Source organism: Onychostoma macrolepis, chromosome 11, assembly GCF_012432095.1.
Source record: "Onychostoma macrolepis isolate SWU-2019 chromosome 11, ASM1243209v1, whole genome shotgun sequence".
NCBI classification, from domain to species: Eukaryota; Metazoa; Chordata; class Actinopteri; order Cypriniformes; family Cyprinidae; genus Onychostoma; species Onychostoma macrolepis.
This window is the reverse complement of record NC_081165.1, coordinates 15,319,100-15,340,546: the sequence shown is the minus strand read 5'-3', so window position 1 is coordinate 15,340,546 and position 21,447 is coordinate 15,319,100. Positions and strand designations below refer to the sequence as shown.

General features: G+C 37.8%; 1 protein-coding gene across 11 annotated transcripts in view; it reads right to left on the bottom strand.

Moving 5' to 3' along the window:
- Positions 1-21,447, bottom strand: part of arhgef10la (Rho guanine nucleotide exchange factor (GEF) 10-like a) — a 142,135-nt gene that overhangs the window by 45,926 nt on the left and 74,762 nt on the right. For all 11 annotated transcript variants that reach the window (XM_058790882.1, XM_058790886.1, XM_058790883.1 and 8 more), the window contains 2 exons: positions 17,301-17,401; positions 1,482-1,603 (listed from right to left, as the gene is read on the bottom strand). In XM_058790882.1, coding sequence (XP_058646865.1) covers positions 1,482-1,603; positions 17,301-17,401 — 223 coding nt within the window. The remainder of the gene's footprint in view (positions 1-1,481; positions 1,604-17,300; positions 17,402-21,447) is intronic.

Sequence of the window (21,447 nt, the reverse complement as noted above, 5' to 3'; positions counted from 1 at the left end):
GCCTGGTGGACTGGTTAGGGGTGGGACAGAGAGACCCCAACTGATCCGCGTCAGAAGTGAAAGACCTGATAACGGTTATCTCCTCCGCCTAACAAGTCCACCCACCAGGCTTTTACAAAAATGCCAGAACTGTGTGTGTGCAGATCAGTTGTTCACGGTGTGATGCTACAGAACTTCCATTTTATTATTGGAGACGAGCAAGTTCGCCAACGGCTTTTGTCTTTTGATCTTGGGTCTTCAAGTGGCCCCCCCTTTCCAATCTCTGCACCAATGAATGTCCTGCCAAGCGCATCAGCTGCCAAAACCTAAAAGTAAGATGTTTTGGAGGCCTTGGCACTGACCAACACATACTGCCCAGTGGTAGCGGCAGTTGAGGAGCAAGGCTGGATATATGCTGACAGTGAGACAGAAGACGTCTCTGCCAGGAGGACTTAAAGTCACTCACTTTAAACCTATCTCAAAAAAAAATAAATAATAAAAGCCATCTGTCAACAAGACAGATGAACAAGCCACCCATCCATAACCAGACCAAATTAATACTACCTTTAGATGGCATTCTGATCTTATTCATTTGCTGGCAGGATTGTGCTCAAATATTTCAAACAGGGTTCTGATACCTTTGGATGAATTTCTATGACTTTCCCTTACTGTTTTTTTCCATACCTGGAAAGCACCCTTAAAACACAAAGGTTAAAGGTTACTGAAACACTGCAGCAGGTTTTCACAAAGCAATGGCACCCTATAGAGTTTGAGCCAAAAGAAAGCTTAACACAATTAAAAAATAAAAAATAAAAAAACTCCTGAGCAGCTGTGGAAAGCAATGATGTGGAAAAAGTATATCGTCGATCTGTTTGTCAGAGCTCCAAGCTGTTGCAGAAAACGCATGATCAAGCTATTTCACCAACAGCCTTGACTTCCCATCTATTGGGTTGCAATGAACTTAATTTAATGCAGCCTGATTGATTTGTTCTCGGGTGTCCCACAGTCATTAACGTAATTGCATGATCACTTTATAACACCCTCACATGGTGACTGTGGTAATCTGGCACCTAGATTCACCATTCAGGGGTAAGTCACCTAACTTTGTTAGGTCTTAAAATCTAGCCCGAAATATCATCTTCCAGACAGTAAAATTGATTTAATTCCTTTTTGACTGACTCTGAAGCCATTTTAGTCTGTCTCTTACCCGAGTTCACCATTTGATATATGAGGAGCTTGCCGCTCTTAACAGCTCCTATTGATCCACAACATTGCTCTCCTACTAGTGTGCCTGGAAAGCTTCCATGTCACCATGTAATTCCACAATCCTGGCAATGTTCCTGTAAGATCATCCCATGGTCAGACTCTGTCTGTGGAGGTTGCTTCTGCGGTATACAACAGTTCCTAAAAACACTTTGTCTTCGGGAAATTAGCTGTAAACTTTTTTCTACTCAAGGAAAGTTTCTCATTACCCTTTGGACCTCAAACTGGAAGTCTCTCACCTTACATTCCTGGGCTTTGGAGGTGAAGGCAGGCATGCGACAGGCCAGCAGTGGACACCAAAACGGAGCTTTTGTCTTCCTATCATCCTCTGCAGAGAACCAACCCGGTTTGTTTTCGTCTCCTGCAAGAGATTAAGTTATATCTGGGTTAGTTTATTATTCATTCTCCTACCCTAGAAGATCATGCGGAGTGACATCACATCTCATATGTGTATCTAATTATACAAACTGAAGTATGGCAGTAGTTAAGATGTTTGAGGCTCCTGGTGAGCACTCTCTGAAGATATTTTCAGTATAGCAGACTAATGAGCATTCAAAAGTCTCATTCCTGCAGCAGGTGTCCGTCTCAGCATGTGAAGCAGCAACCTCCAGGTTTCAATTAATGAAGTCTAAATTCTGGAGGCGTGGGCCACCTAGGTCTTCCCTCACAGCCACTTTGACAGGTGTTTACAATTGCCAAGCACAATACTCGCCTGCCAGCAACCGTTCTCTATTAAAGCAATTCAGTAATTACCTATCACGGCCATCTTATTCTTGCGTAAAAATGTCGTGTTTTTCTGATCCCCTGCGTCTTTGCCAGCGCATCAACTCAAAATTAGCCCCAGAATCCATGAAAATAGGCTACAAACAAATGCAGTCAGATTGGACCCGGCTCATTTGTTTTCACAGTGTGAAAGGTACGTGGCACGGTTTGACGGACGATGTACCATAGCCATATCACCACGCAAGTCAGAGCGGGAGACTTAAGGGCCAATTAGTTTGAGTTTAGTCTCACTGTTTCTCAAGGGTATCAGGAGGATTTCTTTCAGATTTCAAAATGGTCATCTCTGTATATCAGCGCTTTGTGGTAGACACACTCTTAAGAGGCGTTAATGCTTTGATTTTTGCTTCCGTTCTCCCTCCACTTATGATGAAGCCAACTCTCTAAAATCAATGCAATCAATGGCGTACTTCAAAAGGTCAGACTTCTAAAGCTTCTACTTCTACGAAACTTCTCAGACTGGGACTTCTTTGCCTGTAAGTACAGTAAGATCATGGATAAAACCACACAAATTCATAATTGCACACACCTTGCAATAATCACCTTTCAATACTTTTAAGTCCAGAAATGGGAATTCTTAGTCTAATCTTTTTTACACAAAGTTGATCCTAATGCTACGGCAAATCTATGCATTATTTATAAAAGTATTAAAAGGTAATTACATTTTTTTGAAGGACAAAGGGAAAGCAGAATTTGAGATAATTTCTAAGGGGATATTTCTGCATATCTGTGAAAACATTAGACTGACAACGATGATGTTCAGAAATATCTTAAATAGCATTTGAAATACTGTTATTGTGATGTTTACAATAATTTTTTTATTCATATATTTGTTTTGTTTTTTGTATGTTTAGTGTATCTCAAACACCAAATGTTGCAGACACAACATTTCTGACTCTGCTACTTTTTGTGAGCTAATGATCATGAAGAAACTGAAAATAAGGATTAGGTCAACTAGTTTTTGCATTCTGCTAACATGTGGCCTCCTGTGAGTAATAGGATGCTAAAACAATTACCATTTGTTCTGACAGATTGTTTCTACATACAAACCTGTTCTCATTTGTAATTAATATGTTAAGTTAAAACTTAATAAATCACACATACCGTGTGGACAAACATTGTATACAAACACCGTATCAACAAGGTTTGTCAGATAATATTTAAAACGCAGACAGTACCCTAGACAGACTCAACCAAGTCCGGTCTTAGGAGGACATGTTCTCATTGTTCACATTTATTTCTCCTTCAATGAATTGCACAGACTAGCAGGTCAAGGTTTGACTGGGTACCTTAAGCAGTTCGTCCCATTGGAACATGCAATAACTGCACCAAGCTTTTTATCATTCTTTTGAAATATCAAGTAAATCATCAGCCAAAGAGCACACTATGATTTTTGCATGAAAGCAAATGCTATCCAGGTAGGCATCTTTCTCTGCACCTCATAAGTAAAACCCTGACCCTCTAGACTATCATATTTATATAATAAAAGCAAGGCACTAATGTCTTTAGTCATTTAGAAGCAGAGCCTTGACAGATATTACCTGTTTTTCTTTCGATGCGCCTGTTTATATTTTCACAGCACAATAAAGCATAAAAGCGAATTTTACTAACTTACAAAAGCGTCTAATCCTTCCACCCACCACATCTCCTTTCCAGTCGTAATCAGGACAGAATTCTCTAGATCTTCTCATTAAGTAAAACTATGATCTCATCACAAGTTTTGCCCTTTGGAGAGATGATCGAGGAGCGTAGTTCACTTCTAAATCACTATAATTGAATTCTAGCTGTCAGTCAGCCCTACTTAAGGGTCATTGGGTTTGCTGTTTACCTGCCTCGCACTGCGACACTTAAGCTAGCTATTAAATTAGCTAATAGTTCAGCACAAAATGTGATCTTTGCTGATTTGTTTGTCAGAAAAGGTCAACATCCCAGTTTCCAAAACTTTTCCAACACACCAACACTTTTCAGACATACCCAAGTTTGTCCAAACATACATGCTCAAACTCTCAGCAGAGAAGAGTAAACACTAGCTTTTGCTGGTTTACTAGGAGCACAGTACCATTCAGGACTTTGAAATATATTAATAATGCACAATAATTGATGTTTCGCTCTCAATAAATGCTGCGGTGGCAAGTGAGATGAGGCATTAGCGTTGTTGAGGCCTGTCTTGTGCCCCTGCATAGCAAGGGCTAGCGCTGCTAATGACTCAGGCATAATGCATTCTGTTGGCGTAAGCTCCCAATACCCCGGCTAACACAATGCGAGGAACATGCCAAAACTCAGCGGCCAAACACACTCTCTGCTCACTCCCTCATTAACAATGCAGCAACCATCGTTCTATTCATGTTGTGTCGTAAAACTCAAGCCGCTTAGCAAAGGATAAGCAAACAAGTGTGCACCTCATCAGGGAGGCTGGGGTTTAACCAGGGGTTGCTCATTGATAGCCGCTGTCAGAGTGTGAGAGAAAGAGAGACAATGGAAAAGCAGAAAGCGAGAATGAAGGTGAGAGAATGATGGACAGGAGAGAGGATTTAGGCTCGAGGCTAACAGGTATCTCCACCAGACAGACACTGGATGAGAAACTGGGATAAAATAAAAGTGGAATGTATTTGGAATACATCTGCATATAGGCAAAAAGCACGTTCACACACAAAACTGTCAGATAAAAGTATGTGAACAATAAGAAATGGGGCTGTCAATTTATTTCTGTATTGCTTCGGTATTAAACAAATGTTCTGGGTTCAACTGAAGTGAGCTCACTTGGCAGCATTGTGTCAATTACTACAGAAAATCATTTCGCTTCTGCTATTTGCTCTTGTTAAGTATAGTGCATTTAGAGTAAGGCTTTTACAGTGGATTACATTGTCTGGAAGGTTTAAAGGATGAAAAATGAAATTTACATTTTTTTTTTAAAGCACTTACATTTGTTAAAAATAATAATAATTATTATTATTATTATTTTCTGTAAAAGGAAAGTATGTTACAGTTGTTTAAAAGCAGGGGTTTTCAAACTGGGGTCCTAGGACCCCTGAAGGGGTACGAGACAGTTCTAAGTTGTAGAAAGTTGTAGAAACCAGACCATTAATTGTGGTTTTAAACTACTCGTTATGGTCAGAACATGACAAACAATTCACATTTTTAAGTTCTTTACACTTTTCCAGTCATTCTTCATTAACAAAATTAATATCTTAATAGAAAATACATTTCTTAGTTTACGCATGTTCTAAGTCAGGGGTGCCCAATCCTGTTTCTGGACATCTACCTTCCTGCAGAGTTCAGCTCCAATATAGGCGTAAATCCCAGGGGGGACGGGGGGGACGGGGGGACAGGACCCCCCCTTTCTGAGGCTTGTCCCCCCTAAAAATATCATTATAAGCGACTCTGTGTATTGAAAATAATATAATGGACATATACTTAAAATAATTGTGTGATTAGTAAAACAAAATAAATGCAAAAAAAAAAAAATTAAGTTCAGAAATGTTTTGATTCCCCCCTCCCTTTCCTCACAGTGGTTTGGTCCACTGCCTGCTTTCCTTCTTTACCGATACACACACACACGAGTCCGGTGAGAGAGAGCAAGTTAGTTATGTGTAAGTAGGCTGTCAAGGCTATTTTATTCTCTTTAAACATCGGGTGAAATGATTCTTTCTCTTTAATACAGATGATGCTGGATCATTAATAAATTAGTCATGACAAAAAAATTATGATATCCGATGTATTTTCTATGAGCGATTATAAGGTTAACAAGCTTAATACCGTAGCTTGTCACCCATTACAACTAACATGGCGATAAGCCTGTGTGTGAACTGATATTAGGCTAATTTTGTAGACCTACGTGTTGGGTTTCGTTCAATATGATGTTAAGTGGCAGATCAGTGGGTTTAATGCGGTTGAATTAATGCGAAAGAGACATACTAGGTTTCAGACGAAACCTAAAATACTATGGATGACGCAAAATAATAATTATAATATGACCGCGTGGTGAACCATGAACTCATATTTAAACACAGTCTCAATGCTATGTACATGCTGTGTACACATATCTATCCTTACAAGTACAATTTTGGCTGTATTATTTGTGTCCCCTTCAAAAATTGCTCTTCAGAAATTTTACTTTTATTGTCCCCCCCTACTGTCAGATGAAATTTACGCCCCTGAGCTCCAACCCCGATCAAACACAACTGAACCAACTAATTAGGATCTGAAGGAGCACTTGATAATTACAGACAGGTGTATTTGATCAGGGTTGGAACTGAACTCTGCAGGAAGGTAGATCTCCAGGAACAGGACTGGGCACCCCTGTTCTAAGTGATATTGTTTCAAATCATATCTTCAGCACAGTTTGCAGTACAGGCTTCTATATTAATCATATTACAATTTTTAGTCTTTTAAAAATGCACATTTGACAGTAGCTTGAGTTGAGTGTTGGAGTAGCTTGAGATAGGATGCAGATGTACATTTTTGTTTATTATCAAAAATAGTAACATCTAGTGCTGGGCAGTTTATATCACGGTATTTTTCTAAATTATACCGGTTTCACAGTATATGACATTTTTTTTTTTCTTGCATGACCGGGTGTTGACCACATTTTCTACTGACTGAGAGAGGAAATAGCCTACTGCAGTAGATTGACGTAGAATGCCATATTTTACTGTCACGATGAGTGAATATTGTAGAAAAATTCCACATTAATAGTGACTAAACACGACCCATTAATACATGTTAACCAGGAGTCACCCTTATTTATAATTGTGACATCAACTGATAAAATCAACATGCATCTAGACTAAAGAGCTGCTATGCAGTGGTTTTGGCTATATTACTTTTTTGTCTCATGCAGTGCACTGCCTCTGAGTAACAAACTAAAAAAATTAAATAAAAAAAAGGGCATGATATTAACAGACAAACTACGCTCATATTTATAATTCCAAACAGTCAGTAAGCGACAGGTGCTTGGAAACACTGTTTTGTACTCATTTATTGACAAGTCTGCTGCTGTAGGGGCACACTGAATGTGATGCTTCTCTGCCGCTCAATGCACAGAACAGACGCTGAGAGATGTGATACTGTGCCGAGTAAGTCAGACCTTATGCTCGCGGGGCAGTACTAGCGATATCTTCCAACTGTACCATAGCTAAGGTTTATCCAAAAAGTCGCTAGGTGTGTCAGTATGTATATTCTATGGAAAAAAGCCACTAAAAGGGTCTGAAAGTTGCTAAATATAGTGCTAAAGTCACGCTTGTGTGTGTGAGACACGGGAGCTGATGGCAGGGGCGGTGGATATTTGTGGCGGTCAGTGTGGATATTGTGGATGAGTTCTTCTGTCATCACGTTCTACTAAGTTAGTTCTACAGCTTCAGTTTCGGAACTTTCACTCTTAGTAACATACAGCGCTTCCCTTACCACAGTGCAACAGTGAAAAGAAACCCCTCTCAAATATGTCGCGTTCTGAACGTTGTTTAAACGACATACAGACATTATTGCAGTATTTTAAAATAAGAAAATCATATCATAAGAAAAATACACACTGGTATTCGGTATGAACCAGTATACCGCCCAGCACTAGTAGCATCTGTAAAAATTGTAACAACCTCATTTTTATATGGTGAATTGTAATCAATTAACTGTTTTATTTATAGGTTTTATTACAATTAACCACTGGTCTTCCACAGTAGCATACATTTTGATCATGATAACCACAGTAAAAACCACACATATAGCACCTCAATACCATGGTAAAAAATGTAAATGTGGTTTCCAGGTATTTGTAAGAAAAACAGTAGTCTAAATACATTTTGTATAAATGCACAAACGCTATAGCTTTGATAATAGGGCTGGGTATCGATTCAGATGTCCCGATTCGATTCTATTTCAATTTGCAAGCTCTCGATTCGATTCGATTCGATTCGATTCTTGATTCGATTCTCGGTTTTTTGATTACATTCAGTGAATATAGGTTTAATACAAATGCTATTGATATTTCTAAAAATTAACAGTAAACATCAGTTTACAAAGGGTGAATTAATAAAAAGAAATTAAGAGCCACAGGCCTGTATTTTAAACCTATTCTTTATTTTATTTTTATTTTTTGTATACGGTCCTTTCTTAAACAATAATAGGGCCCTATAAAATGTTTTTCTTAATTCATCTGGTAATAAGATGAAGGCATAAAACATTCATTTAATTTATCCTAATCAACTGAAAATTACACTTTTTATTTTTTGGCAAACATAGTGCTGCAACAACAGATGATTACGGTTAAAATTAAAAAGAATTAGTAGTAGTAGTAGCATTGTTGTTACATTGAGTCTCAAGACTGCTAAATAGCAATATATATTTCTGACAGTTTCTTCACGTTAAACCAAACTTTTATTTTGACGGGTTTCTGTGAAGAACTTGCAGCTGCTGTGTATGTGATATCATATCACTGATATGACGGTAGTTTTTTCAAATTAAATGGTAAAATGCTAATGAAGTGACTCTCAGAGCAGCTGGAGATGATATTCGTGTGTTCATATCATCATATAGTGAGACTGCAGAGACTGAAATCACCACGAGCGTCGTCCGCACTTTAGTAAAAAAGGTGCGTCGCGCCATGCACCATTCATTCATTCATTCATTGCGGAAATCATGGCGCCTTTATGTGAGATGTCAAATGCTTCCACAGACTTGTAATATCACTATAGGATTTCACCTGAGCACTGCAAATCACGCATTTTGCTTTGTTCTTGGTTCTTGTCAACAGTATCTCCATCATGATGAGCACTGAATGAATGAAAGGCTTTCTGTTGTAACATCACCCAAGGTAAATAAGAGGGTGACATCTAATGGAGAAGACTAATGATAAGATTCACATTAATCAGATCTTAAATATTTGCTGAAATAAATACCAGAATGAGTATAATGAGTATGAGAATCGATATTGAATCAACGTCATTAAAAAAAACAATTAATCGAAAAATCGATTATTTTGCCCAGCCCTAATTAATAATATAATACAATTTCATACGAATATCCCAAATTTCTGCCACTATACATGGTGCAGTTAGTGTTACTACAGTAAATCCATGGTAAATGATGGGACTGAAAAGCCCTACCTGGTCTCATGGCATTTACGTACCTGGGTGCACTTTTTAGTGTGACATGAAATACGTACCAATAAGTACATATCACTGCAGTTTCCAAAATAAATGAACACTTTCACACAAATTGACAGAGTTGCGATAAATAAAGCGTAATTTTCGCACAATTACTTGAAGAATATCATGCTATGACTTCAAAACAATATTAATATGCTGGGAGATTTGAAAACTGATGCTTTTGAACGTTAACATCGCACACATCCAGCTTCATATCTATGGGTTTTCATAGCTGATAAGTTTGTTTGGTAGCTCACGGAGTACGGAGACGGACTTAGGAGACGAGAAGCACCGGTTCGAATCCTGTGTAACTACGGTTTGACAAAGCAGTTAAAATCTGCGTAAAAGGAAGTTCAAATGGCACAGTTGCATCAGCTAATACGTTTTTATATAAGTTTTGCATTTGTTAACACTATGGGGTAGGTTTAGGGTTGGATTTGGTGTAGGGCATATTTCCAACACGATAGAGCATTAACCTTTAGCGACAGTCCCCGGATATTTGAATTCTGAACCGCCGCAATACGTATCTGAAGCAACGTAATAAAAAAACAGCAATACGTACCAATATCTACGTAATAAAAACGTTCCAGGGTTCACATATTGAACCTGTGTTTTAGCGCCACTCAGTGGACATTTCTATTTGAAACTGTGGCAAAACGTGCAGCAAGGTACGTAAAACGGTGTCGCACAAAAAGTGCGCAGAGATACATATTTTTATGAGACCAGGTTGGAAAAGCCTTTTGACTGTATCGTTGCCAGTCATTTGTGTTTTTCGGTGAATTCAAGTGCTTCATATTGGATCTTGTGACTGAGACTCATCAATGGGTAAACGCATCTGCTCTAGTAAGCTTGCACTGTGCTACCATTTAAACTTTGAGCCGAGTGGATAAATGATACGTGTGGCACGGTTCAAATGAGTCACACTGTTTAGTTCCACTTTTGGTGCATAAACAATTTATTGACCTCTTTTTATCGTTCGTTATATCAAGCAAAATTAAATGCCGATTATCATCGTTATCATTTTATCGCCCAGCCCTATCATTTTTTTTATATTCTGCATGGACAAAAAGAAGCCCGAATTATTTTCTGCAGTAATTGATATTTTCACAAATGCATACCTCAGTGCATACTTGTCCATATCCCAAAACATTCCTTCAGTAAATAGATGTGCATGGCATTCCTTTGTACTTAAAAATATATTGTGTTATACTTAAAGTTTACATGACCACCTAATTGCAGCACCCAAACTATTAGTGCTCTTGTATTGCTTTTTCCTTAAACATCCAAATTGCTCTTCATTATCATCTGAATGCATAATTGAAATCATTCATCAGAACAGGCCAGAAAACCGCCACACAGTGAGGGTGTGAATAGCTGAACCGCAACCTTGCTGGGTACTATACACAGATGCTTCCATCAGGGGTTTGCAGCCTTGACTCTTTGAGAAAGGTGCACAAGCCGTGAAAGCACTTGCAGGCACATCTATTTAGGACAAAATGTGCATACACCATTTTTAATTAACAGCTATGTACTCCAATATAATACACTGAACTTCATCGAACTTGTTTGTCATTTACAACAGTAGCTAATAACCACTCGTGGACCAAACTCTTTTTCCAAAAGGAGCTTAGCAAATATACAGAAGCATCACATAATAGGGATTTAATTTTAATTATGCTTCGGCATTATCGACTGACAGCAGTGGGCTTTAAATCTACTGTGATGATTAATTACAAAGAAGACCAATCTATAAGTACTTTGACAAAAGCAGCAAAGATATAGTCGAATCAAAAGAGTTCACAGGATGTCTGCCTGACACTTCAGGGATCAGTGCTGAGCTACACAATTGTTTATCGAATCCCTATTAATATTTATAAATCATAAAAATACACTCTTATTTTTCATTTTGTGAATGTATAACAGTATAGCTTAATACCATTACACATTCACATTAGAAGTAAAGGTCATAGTATCCTGTACATACTGTATATGATTTCTAAATATTAATGTGAATTACATATGAAGCATGTTTGTCAGTGTATAACTCCATGGCTTAGCTGCTAACGATAGAATAGAATAGAATCAAACTTGTACTACACAAAGACCACGTACACACTGCAGCTAAATTCAGTTGTCAGTTCACCTTTCACTCCTTAATCGCATTCTGTACACACATAATTCACTAAAATACGGGAGTGACAACCGCATTAACTCCCGAAAAATACAACCGCATTTACAGAAATTCTACGCAGTTTGTACGGAACCGAACTGAACAACTAGTTGTTAATTACGTAGTTGATCGTGCATCAGAAATGTGTCTTCGTCTGTATGTGAGATGCAAGAAAATAACAGTGAAAGAAGTCTTAACTTAGCCCATTTTGACACGGGGCTACCTGCGCTCATGAGCCGGTTAAGGCTAGAAGGGATACGTATGGCACTACTGGGCATGCGCACATCAATACAGCATATTTTTTGTCACACTGTACAACAATAATTACTATTTTTTCGTTCTTGTAAGGGGTAGGTTTAGGATTGGGGTAGGTGTAGACATTAATAAAACACAATCTAATAGGTAGAAAATAAATTTCATTGTTCATTTCCGGTCGGAGCTGTATCCCTTCTGGCCAGAACCGAGCATGAGCCCTGTGGTAAAGTGTCAGTGTTGCCAGATCTTCATATCACATCCTTGTGAATATCTTTATGAGACCAATCAACATGCCTAAAAGCGCTTGTAAATATGAGGACATGGCAACACTGCAAGACAGCACACTCTAAAGCAGCCTCCCGAGCATAAACAAAGCGCCGCACGTCTATCAACGGTAGTTTAGATAAAATCGACGGACAAAAAGCGTCTTTAGTCAAAAAATGCCACATAACAAACGGCCAAATTTTTATTCACTCCCGCAAGAAGACAAAATGTTGCTATGGTTACAAATGCGAGAGTGACTGTTGTTCCGTACACACATGGAACGATAATTTCACTCCTACATTTACTTACTTACAGTGTGTACGCGGCAAAAGAGAGAAAAGTCATCTTTAGTCAGTCATTTGGAAGCATAAGGCTCAGTGCAGTAGTTACTTCAAAAGATCCTTTGTGTGTAGTAACAGCATTAGAAAAGACTGGCTTTCATCATTTCCTTTCACTTTAGCATTAGCATTTTCCATATGGTGTTTTCTTGGGAAGCATCAATGGGTTTTAAAAAGTGCTTTGATGAAGGAAAGCTCACTAATTCGGTCACAGGGAAATGGAGAAAAAAGGGGGAAATCAAAGTTGCTATGACATCCATAGACTTTATTGCTGCTTGCTAGGTTACTAAGCTGTACAGTGAATAAACAGACGGGTTAAGGCCACTAGCGCTTCACAGAATCGTTCTAAAAGTTCTCTTTTCTCTCATTATGTGGCCGTGCCAGACAGACCGCAGCAGCGATCACTGATCAGGAGCGAGAGGAGATGGAGTGTGTGTCACTCAGGTGGAGTGGGGTGAACTACCACTGCCTTTCCTTCAAACTGACAAACAGTGTTTATCATCAACCTGATCCATCTCAACAACAGGTTTACAAATGGTCCCCCACTCTTCTTCTCTGCGACTAATGTACAATGCTTTACTATCAGTCACATCCTTGTATTCTTTGTTTACCACAGAGAACATTGAGTAGATGAACACAAATAGAATTCGCCTTAGAATTTGAGATCTCTGTATCTCTCCTGCCATCTTGCAAATCTCCAACTTTTCATTTCCAAGCTTTCTATCAGCTCTGACCAATCTGCCTTCCTTTGCATGTGTGCATATATATTTATGCATGTGTGCCAGGAGCGTTTTCTCCGAGGATGTAGTACAAAAATAAAACAATGGCAATATTACAAAATATAACATTAAAAAGTGTATAAATCACTTGTTTTTTTCTAAAGAAACGTTGTCCTACAGTGACACCAGCAGGTAAAGTTACAGCAGGAGTCTCTCGCCTCCCCTGAGTCCATTGGGCCTCATTTACGAAACGAATGTACGACAGTAATAGATCTTGTGCGACTTGTTCAGTAATAGTTTAGCAACCAAATGTTACAAATATGGCAAAAATGGAAACATTTGGATTCTTGTGGAATGAGACAGGCTCCTGAGCCCAATGCCATTTCAGTTTTGCTTGTATGCTGTGTATAATGAATGCCACTATAGCCTATTTTGTGTTTTATTTTATAGTTTAATATATAATTTTATAACTACTTATTTTTCATTCTTGTTCTATTCTGAATAATGTTAAATTTAAAATATTTGTTGTAGAGTGAGGGGAACTAAATAGGCTATAATGTTTATATTTACCAGTATTTTAATATACATATAAATTACATAAATTAATCTAATCTTAATCTAACCTATCGTTTGCAATTACAAGGTTAATGGGTGTTTTTGGAGTAAAATCAATTTATCTTTGATGAGATTACTTCCTCTTTTTGGCCGGGTTTTGTTTCTCCATGTTGTAAACTCTAGGGGCGAGGATTCTAAACCGGGGTGTTTTTAGGGTTGTGATATTCAAATGACGATTGTTTTCTGCCGCCACATTTATCAACATGCGATCATTCGTAGAATGAGATAGGCGGCATACAAATGTTTCATGAATCGCGCGTGAACTCGTGAGTTGATTTGTGCGCACGGATCTGCGTTCGTTTCTACGTTAGATTGATAAATGAGGCCCATTGAGTTTTAACAGACCCCCTAAAGCAAGCAGTGGGTTTGGTGGGGAGGGGCAATTAAGAATGAATAGGGGAAAGTCACATGAGAGGAGGCAATGCCTTCATTGCGATATGACTGGTTATGTTTGCATTTACGAATCAGTCTGAATAAACAATATAATGGTGTTAATGGGAAGACTCATTTTAAAAAGTAAGTAAACAACTCACACACTTACAGATAACCACTTTGTTACATCAAAATAAGACTGCATGTTTGCAAGATTACAATAACATGAAAACATGACCTGTGGGAGTTTTTAGTGAGTAATCAGCTTGGTGAAATTAAAAGTAAATCTCCATATCTGTGACCAATATTTCCCGAGCTTTGATGACTGATGATCCGAAAAATGCAAAAATAGTTAAAAGTTAACTATTAAAAAGAATAGCTGAACATAAGCTCACAAATAAAATATTATTTAAATTGTTACTGCCTTGAGTTATTATTTTGGAACAAATGTAAAATGCTTAAAAGAGTAAAAAAAGGGGGGAAATATGTTTGCATAAATTTACTGACAATATAAATATGCTACAAGCCCAGTACTGAGGAAGCTATTTTGAAACTAGTTTACCAAGCTACAAGCTAGTCACAATTTAGTAGTTAGCTAGACTACAAGCAGAAAAAAGGAAAATGAACTGCACTGAATCTACATACCAGTGTATATTATTTTTATAGATTTGAATGTCTTTAGATAGATAGACAGACATTTTTTTTTCCAAATGTAAAGAATAAGAAATTAAAAATGCAGCACTGCACATCAGCGTTCATTAGCATTTACTAAATATTCTGCTTTAAAAAATAAAAAATAAAAACACCTAAAATGCCACATATCAATTTTGAATCAGTTTGCTTACATGAACTTTCATATTGGTACCGATTCACTAGAACTGGCCATTTCTGATTGGAACCCTTGAAGCCTGCATGTCAAAAATATTAATTAAATTTACACCTGTGAACATGCAACAAGGGAGCATTTGGAAAAAGAATTGGGTCTTTTCTTTGCACCACATGTTGTTGTGGTGGCAATCTGAACCACATCTTCATAATTAATGGAACCCTCAGGACACACTCATCCACAGTCATGCTAAAGCTCTCGATCTCACGCCCCATGAGTTCCCAGCATGTTGCCACAATATCACAAACACTGTTTTCTGACAGCCTGTTTTATGCAGATACAAGCATATGTTACCCATCGTGGAAACCTGTTAATGGCCCTCATAAGTGACAAAACAGCTTCTGTGCATGTTAAATCAAACAAAAGTTACACCTCAAAGCAGGGCGTATATCAGAAAACAGGTGGGGTAGAGGACTGCAGGATCTGTAAATAAGGATCAATACAGTACATGTCAAAGTGGACCTAAGGGATGGAGGAATATAGGGATTGATAACACAAGGAAGTGGCTTGTGTTGTAATGCACTTCCAGACGGGAGGTGAAGATTCTCAAATGACTCCAATCAAAGGTTTTTTTCTGCCCATATCAGACCCACATGTCCTCCAAAGACATAAAAGAGCTTGGCAACAACAGGGCCCCCATGAAATTGCACCAGCATTTCTGTTATTGTAATTTCATTTGGCTAAATGAGTAGGCAACGTGTGGGCGTAACGAAATTAGGGTGTAACCTACATCATCAGCAGGTTGAATAATGACGTCCTGTCTGCACAAAACGCTTGGAATGTTTTGACGTACAGAAATAATGTTTTTCAGAATCACATGCCAAATAAAAATGTTATGACTCCGCAAAGTGAAGTGTGAAAGTTACACTGTGAGTTGAAAATTTAAGCTTATTCTGGTCAACAAATTTGGCTGAAACGGAACAAAAGTCTAACAACTAACCAAGAAAAAGCAGGAAAGCAAATGGGGAAATGCAATGAAAGCCTCTTGCAAAAAAAAAAAAAAAAAGGTGGGGAGTGAGAAAGGTTCTCATGAATGTTTGATATTCTCTAGTTGCTATCTAGCTGGGTTTTTTTGTTTATTTGTTTGTTTGTTTTTTTGGTGAAAGATGTTGCCACTTACGCTGCCAACATCCACTTAGTGTCAACTGAGATTGCTATTTGCCTATTGCCGTAAAAGTCTTTTCAACAACAGCTCACAAATAATCACATAGGCAGCATATGTAAGACCATCATTGTTGGTGTGAAAACAAAATAATTTGCAAAAAAAAAACAAGGCAACGCTTGGAAAATTGTACTTTGCACTTCAGAATGATTACAAAACTGATATAAGAGGTAAAACCAGGTTCCAATACTCTTACAGCTATTAGCTCCTAGACGTACTCCAGTTCACCCTATTTCTGCTCATTTAGTAGGATGGTGCAATCTTTGATCATGCCCCTCGAAGTAAAACTACATTTAAAGAGCTTTATCACAATTTACAACAATCTAGATGCCTCAGTTTGAATGAAGCATCTTTACTACATCAATAGCTTAAGGCCCTAAAACAATATTTAATGCATGAATGTCCAGCTGTTTGGAAATCTTACATATAATTATTTTCACAATCATATGAACATAATGTGCAGTTGTTTTGCAACAGAAACAAATGCAAAGCCCTTTTTTTTATTTTTTTTTTAATCATAGCACCGTTACACCACTATTGACATGGCTAAATCTTTTGTGAAATTCAGTTTTTTTAGAGTCATAAAAAAAAATGCCAGTACTCTGATGCAGAGGTAATTTCTATTAGCTTGTCATAGATGGAATGGGCATTTCTTCAGGGAGTTACAGTTTATAATGCATTGCCTGAATATCTCCTTGCCCTTAAAGGTTAAAGGTTAAAACATATTAAAACTACTTTACACATTGAAAAGTCCTATATAAAACTTGGCTGCACTCTGATTTATCACTGATGTGACAAACACAAAGGAAGCCAACAAGTCACAACCTTGTAAATGCCGAGATGAGATAACCAAGCTATAAGAGCGTGAAATTGTATTTTATCATCTGTTATTTTACTGCATGCAGTAAATATTTTCTGGCCTTTTTTGTATGAACTCTGAATAAACACAAAACACCCATCTGGTTCTGGAATCATTTAAAAAAAATATTTAATAGATGATGATAATAATAATAATAATAATAATAATAGTTTTAATATAAATAAATAAATAAAATTATTATTATTATTATTATTTCGTTGTATTATTAACGTATTCTGGCATTTGTCTCAGGAGCAATTCTGAATAAAAAATTCTAAAATAATCTTTCAAAATGTTTTCAATAATAATGATACTACTACTACTACTAATACTAATACTAATAATAACAACAACAACAATAAACATTTCTTATGTTTATTATTTTATTTATTTATTTACTTATTACTTTTTTTTTTTTTTGATCTTAACAATCATAGTCAATGCTTTGGATCAACAGACCTCTAGTCGTCAGTTAGCGGAGGATAAAATTTAAACTTACTCAGTGCTATTTTAGCTAAGTGTAACCGGTTGACCCAGGAGATCTTGCTGACGGGGCTTGGTGTGTTGAAGACCACTGTGAAGCTCACAGGACGACCAGACCTACAGGACATGAGAAAAACATTGGACAGGTGGTGAGACATACTGATCTAACCAACACGGGAGTGTTGCCATAGCCCTCTGAGTTAGATAATCTTGTACAATTTTCATAAAAACACACCACAACATGGTGGTCCCTTAATTATCAGTATTAATAATACAGTGAAATAGTTTTGCTGCAGTGCACCAAGGAGCCCTAGAGAGAGCAGCTGCCACTCTCCCCAATACAGCTTGATCTCAAGCTGAGTCTGGATCTGTGTGCTGAGTCTTATTTTTCATGAAGTCTGTGCTTATAGGAAAAGAAGACAGCAGAAATGAAAACAGCGTGGAGATACATAACATATTTCGCCCCCTTTATTTAATCAAAGAGACATATGAAGGTCAAGGAGACTGTAAGCTCTATGGATGTGGTGATGTGAGGTTATGTGGAGAAGGAGGGAGAGGGTCAGGCCACAAAATGGGGTGAGCATGCTGAGTTAATCTGCATTCTAAGCCAAGATGTTTAGCCAGGTTAATGGACCAGAACTTTTCAGCAATGCCTTCTACAAGAGGGGAATGAGCGAGCATGACTTAGCACCGTCTGCTTCTGGAAGGTATCAGGTTTTTAATATTAGTTATTGAACGAGATTGGCCACAAGAAACCCACCTGGATTTGACTTTGAAGAATGAGTTTAAAATTGAAAATGGGGTTCAGTTTCTGGATTTGATCATTATAAACTCTATTATCTAAACCTTGGATGTATCCAGAGTAGGCGAGTCTGTTTTTATGAAGTACAGCTGTGCTCATAAGATCATAACTACACACCATTTGCAGAATCTATCTATCTATCTATCTATCTATCAACACATACTAGTACTGCCCTGCCTTAACCCCTTAACTGTCACTCACAGTTTTGAACACAGACATGATAGTGCACTATCCAAACTTATTTTTTTATAATTCATGAATGAAAATATTTTCCAACGTGATTTTGATGTACCATTTCCATGGTAATGCAATGTCTGATTTTAAAATGGGTTTCAAAGGATGAATTTTGAAATTTTAAGTTTTCAACTGATATATAATTTCTTATGATTTCTAAAGCGTGATAGAGAAAAAGGCAAATAAGAAGACTTTCTGTGACAAAGGTCAGAACTCCTGTTATGATGTAGATTTTTCAGGTGCACTCTTGTCATAAATTAATCTATTACTTTTCCTACATAATTTATTTACAAAAAAAGTGGTAAAATACCTATTTAGGAGTCTTAGACCTTTCCAACGATATATAGTTTGTCATGATTAGATTAGGATTTAATTGTAAAATAGTGACGTAAACGTAGGCGTCCCACAGGGTGGACGGTGACAGTTAAGAGGTTAAAAAAAACATTAAAAATCTTACTGATCCCAAACCTTTGAACAGCAGTGTATGTATATGTATAAATGTGTGTGTATGTATAAATGTGTGTATGTGTGTGTGTGTGTATATATATAGTGCTGTCAAACGATTGATCGTGATTAATCGCATCCAAAATAAAAGTTTTTGTTTACATAATTTATGTGTGTGTACTGCAGTGCTTCTCAATTCCAGTCCTCGCATGAATATACACAGTACACACACATATATTATGTAAACAAAAACTTTTATTGGATGCGATTAATCGCGATTAATCATTTGGCAACACTAATACACACACACACACACACACACACACACTTCTATACCTTATCTAACCTGGTCTCATGGCATAAATGTACCTGGGGGCACTTTTTAGCAAGACCATTTTTACGTACCTTACTGCACGTTTCGCAAATTTCAAAGAGAAATGTCCACTGAGTGGTACCAAAACAAGGGTTCAATATAAACCCTGGCACGTTTTTATTATGTTGATATAGGTACGTATTGCTGTGTTTTTATTACGTTGCTTCAGGTATGCATTGCGGCAGTTCAGAATTAAAATATTCGGGGACAAAAATGAATGCTCTATCGTGTTGGAAATATGCCCTACACCAAACCCAACCCTAAACCTACCCGATAGTGTTGACAAACATGCATTTGTTGATGCAACCATGCTATTTGAACTTTCTTATATGCAGATTTGTTTTGTTGAACCATAGTTACAAGGGATTCAAACCGGAGCTCCTCACCTCTCAAGTACGTCTCCGCACTCCGTGAGCTACCGAACAAACCTACTGTCTCTGAAAACCCACAGGTATGAAGCTGGATGTGTGTGATGTTAACGTTCAAAAGCATCAGTTTTCAAACCTCCCAGCATATTAATATTGTTTTGAAGTCATAACATGATATTCTTCAAGTAATTGTGTGAAAATTACGCTTTATTAATCGAAACTCTGTAAATTTGTGTAAAAAGGAATAGAAGGCGTCAGAGTTTTAATGTCTCTAGTGTTCATTTCTTTTAGAAACTGCATATGTACTTATTGGTACGTATTTCGCGTCTCGCTAAAAAGCGCCCCCAGGTACGTTTATGCCATGAGACCAGGTAGACCATATCTATACACATATTGTGCAATGGAAAGGTTCTATGGATGTCAAGTAAAAAGTTGCTCATGGAACCAGATATCAACAAAAGCATCTACGATTAAAAAAAAGCTTTTAGAATTTAATTTGTGTATACATTAAGTATTTCAACTAACTTTATAAGGGAAGTACTAAATTCAAAACCAGATTCAATTTTTATGATTCCTATTATTTAATTTGAAAAAAAAGTGTGCAGTTTCAGCAAGAAATACACAAACTTGCAAGCAGAACAGCAGTTTTGCACTCTCCTTAATAAAGCTGTCCAAGTCTTCAATGAGTCAGGAAACCATTCTACACTTGTAAAAATACTTCAACTTCATTTTTAACACTGTGCCTGCTAAAGAGAGTCTCTCAGCAAAGGCTCAGGGACACGGAAAGCAATTCACATTCAAACATCATTAGAAGGTAATTGACTGGAGAATACGATGACGCCTGCCTTGGCTACTGTCACACCAGCAGCCTCTGCCTGCTCGGCATTCATTTCCAGCCCAGGGGAGACAGCACTAGTCAGCGAGAGCGAGAGAAAGAAAAGAGGTAGGAAGAAAAGTGTGAAGTGCAAAGACACAGATATAGAAGAATGAACTAAAACCTTAGAAGACGCTTCGAGATAAAGAAAGCGAATTCCGACTGAAATTCAGGTGATGCTTGGCTCCTTCCCAGAATGGCAAATGCAAACAACAACTCACAGATTTCCTTCACTCAGCACAATGGTTTCACGGGGGAAAATAAGCAAAAAGAGGTGGGATAGGGGAGGGCTGGTTGTTCGGAGCGAAGTAAGTGCGCTCCATGCTTAATTTGATTCTTGGGATAAAGCTGGGCACCCACATCGGTCTAAACACGATAAACAGAATGGCCCTGGGTTCCTCCCGCTGGCTGATTGAAAATCTGGGTGGTTGCGAGAGGGTGTGCGAGTTTGTGTGTCTCTGTGCGGCCTGAATGAAGAAACAGCAGAGGAGGCAGACTCCCAGGCAGAAAGGGCAAAACGGAGAGCAGAGAACAGACTGATTTATGGCTGCAGGTCAGTGCTGTGGCATGTGTGTGACACTAATGCAGAATGACAGGACAGATGGTGAAATGGAAGAAAGACACTCAGCTCTTCTCTGTGCCGATTGGAGGAGACTGTAAATCACACAGGAAGTGGCTTTGGAGAAAGCACTCTATGCCTATAAGCTCTATAAACCCCACGCCTATTAGTCCAAGATCAATTGACCTGTCAAATTCACACTTAACCCTAGGTTAACATCTTTTTAAAACCAAGTTAAGGCCTCTTTTAAACTCTGGGTTAAGCCAAGTCTCACAAATGTGTTAGCAGTGCTTTGAAGTTGTTTATTCACAGACAACCAATCATAAACTGCCTCAATTGTTACCTTATTAAATATTCATATGCTTTCACGCTGTGTTTAATTTCAGGGTGTAAGTGAAATGGTGAAAGCAAATGCATTAACCTGAGTGATTATTATTTAAAAAGAGATTTTTCAAAAGACAGAATCCAGAATCTGTGTGGCCAATCTGTACTTGTCCAATCAATGTTAG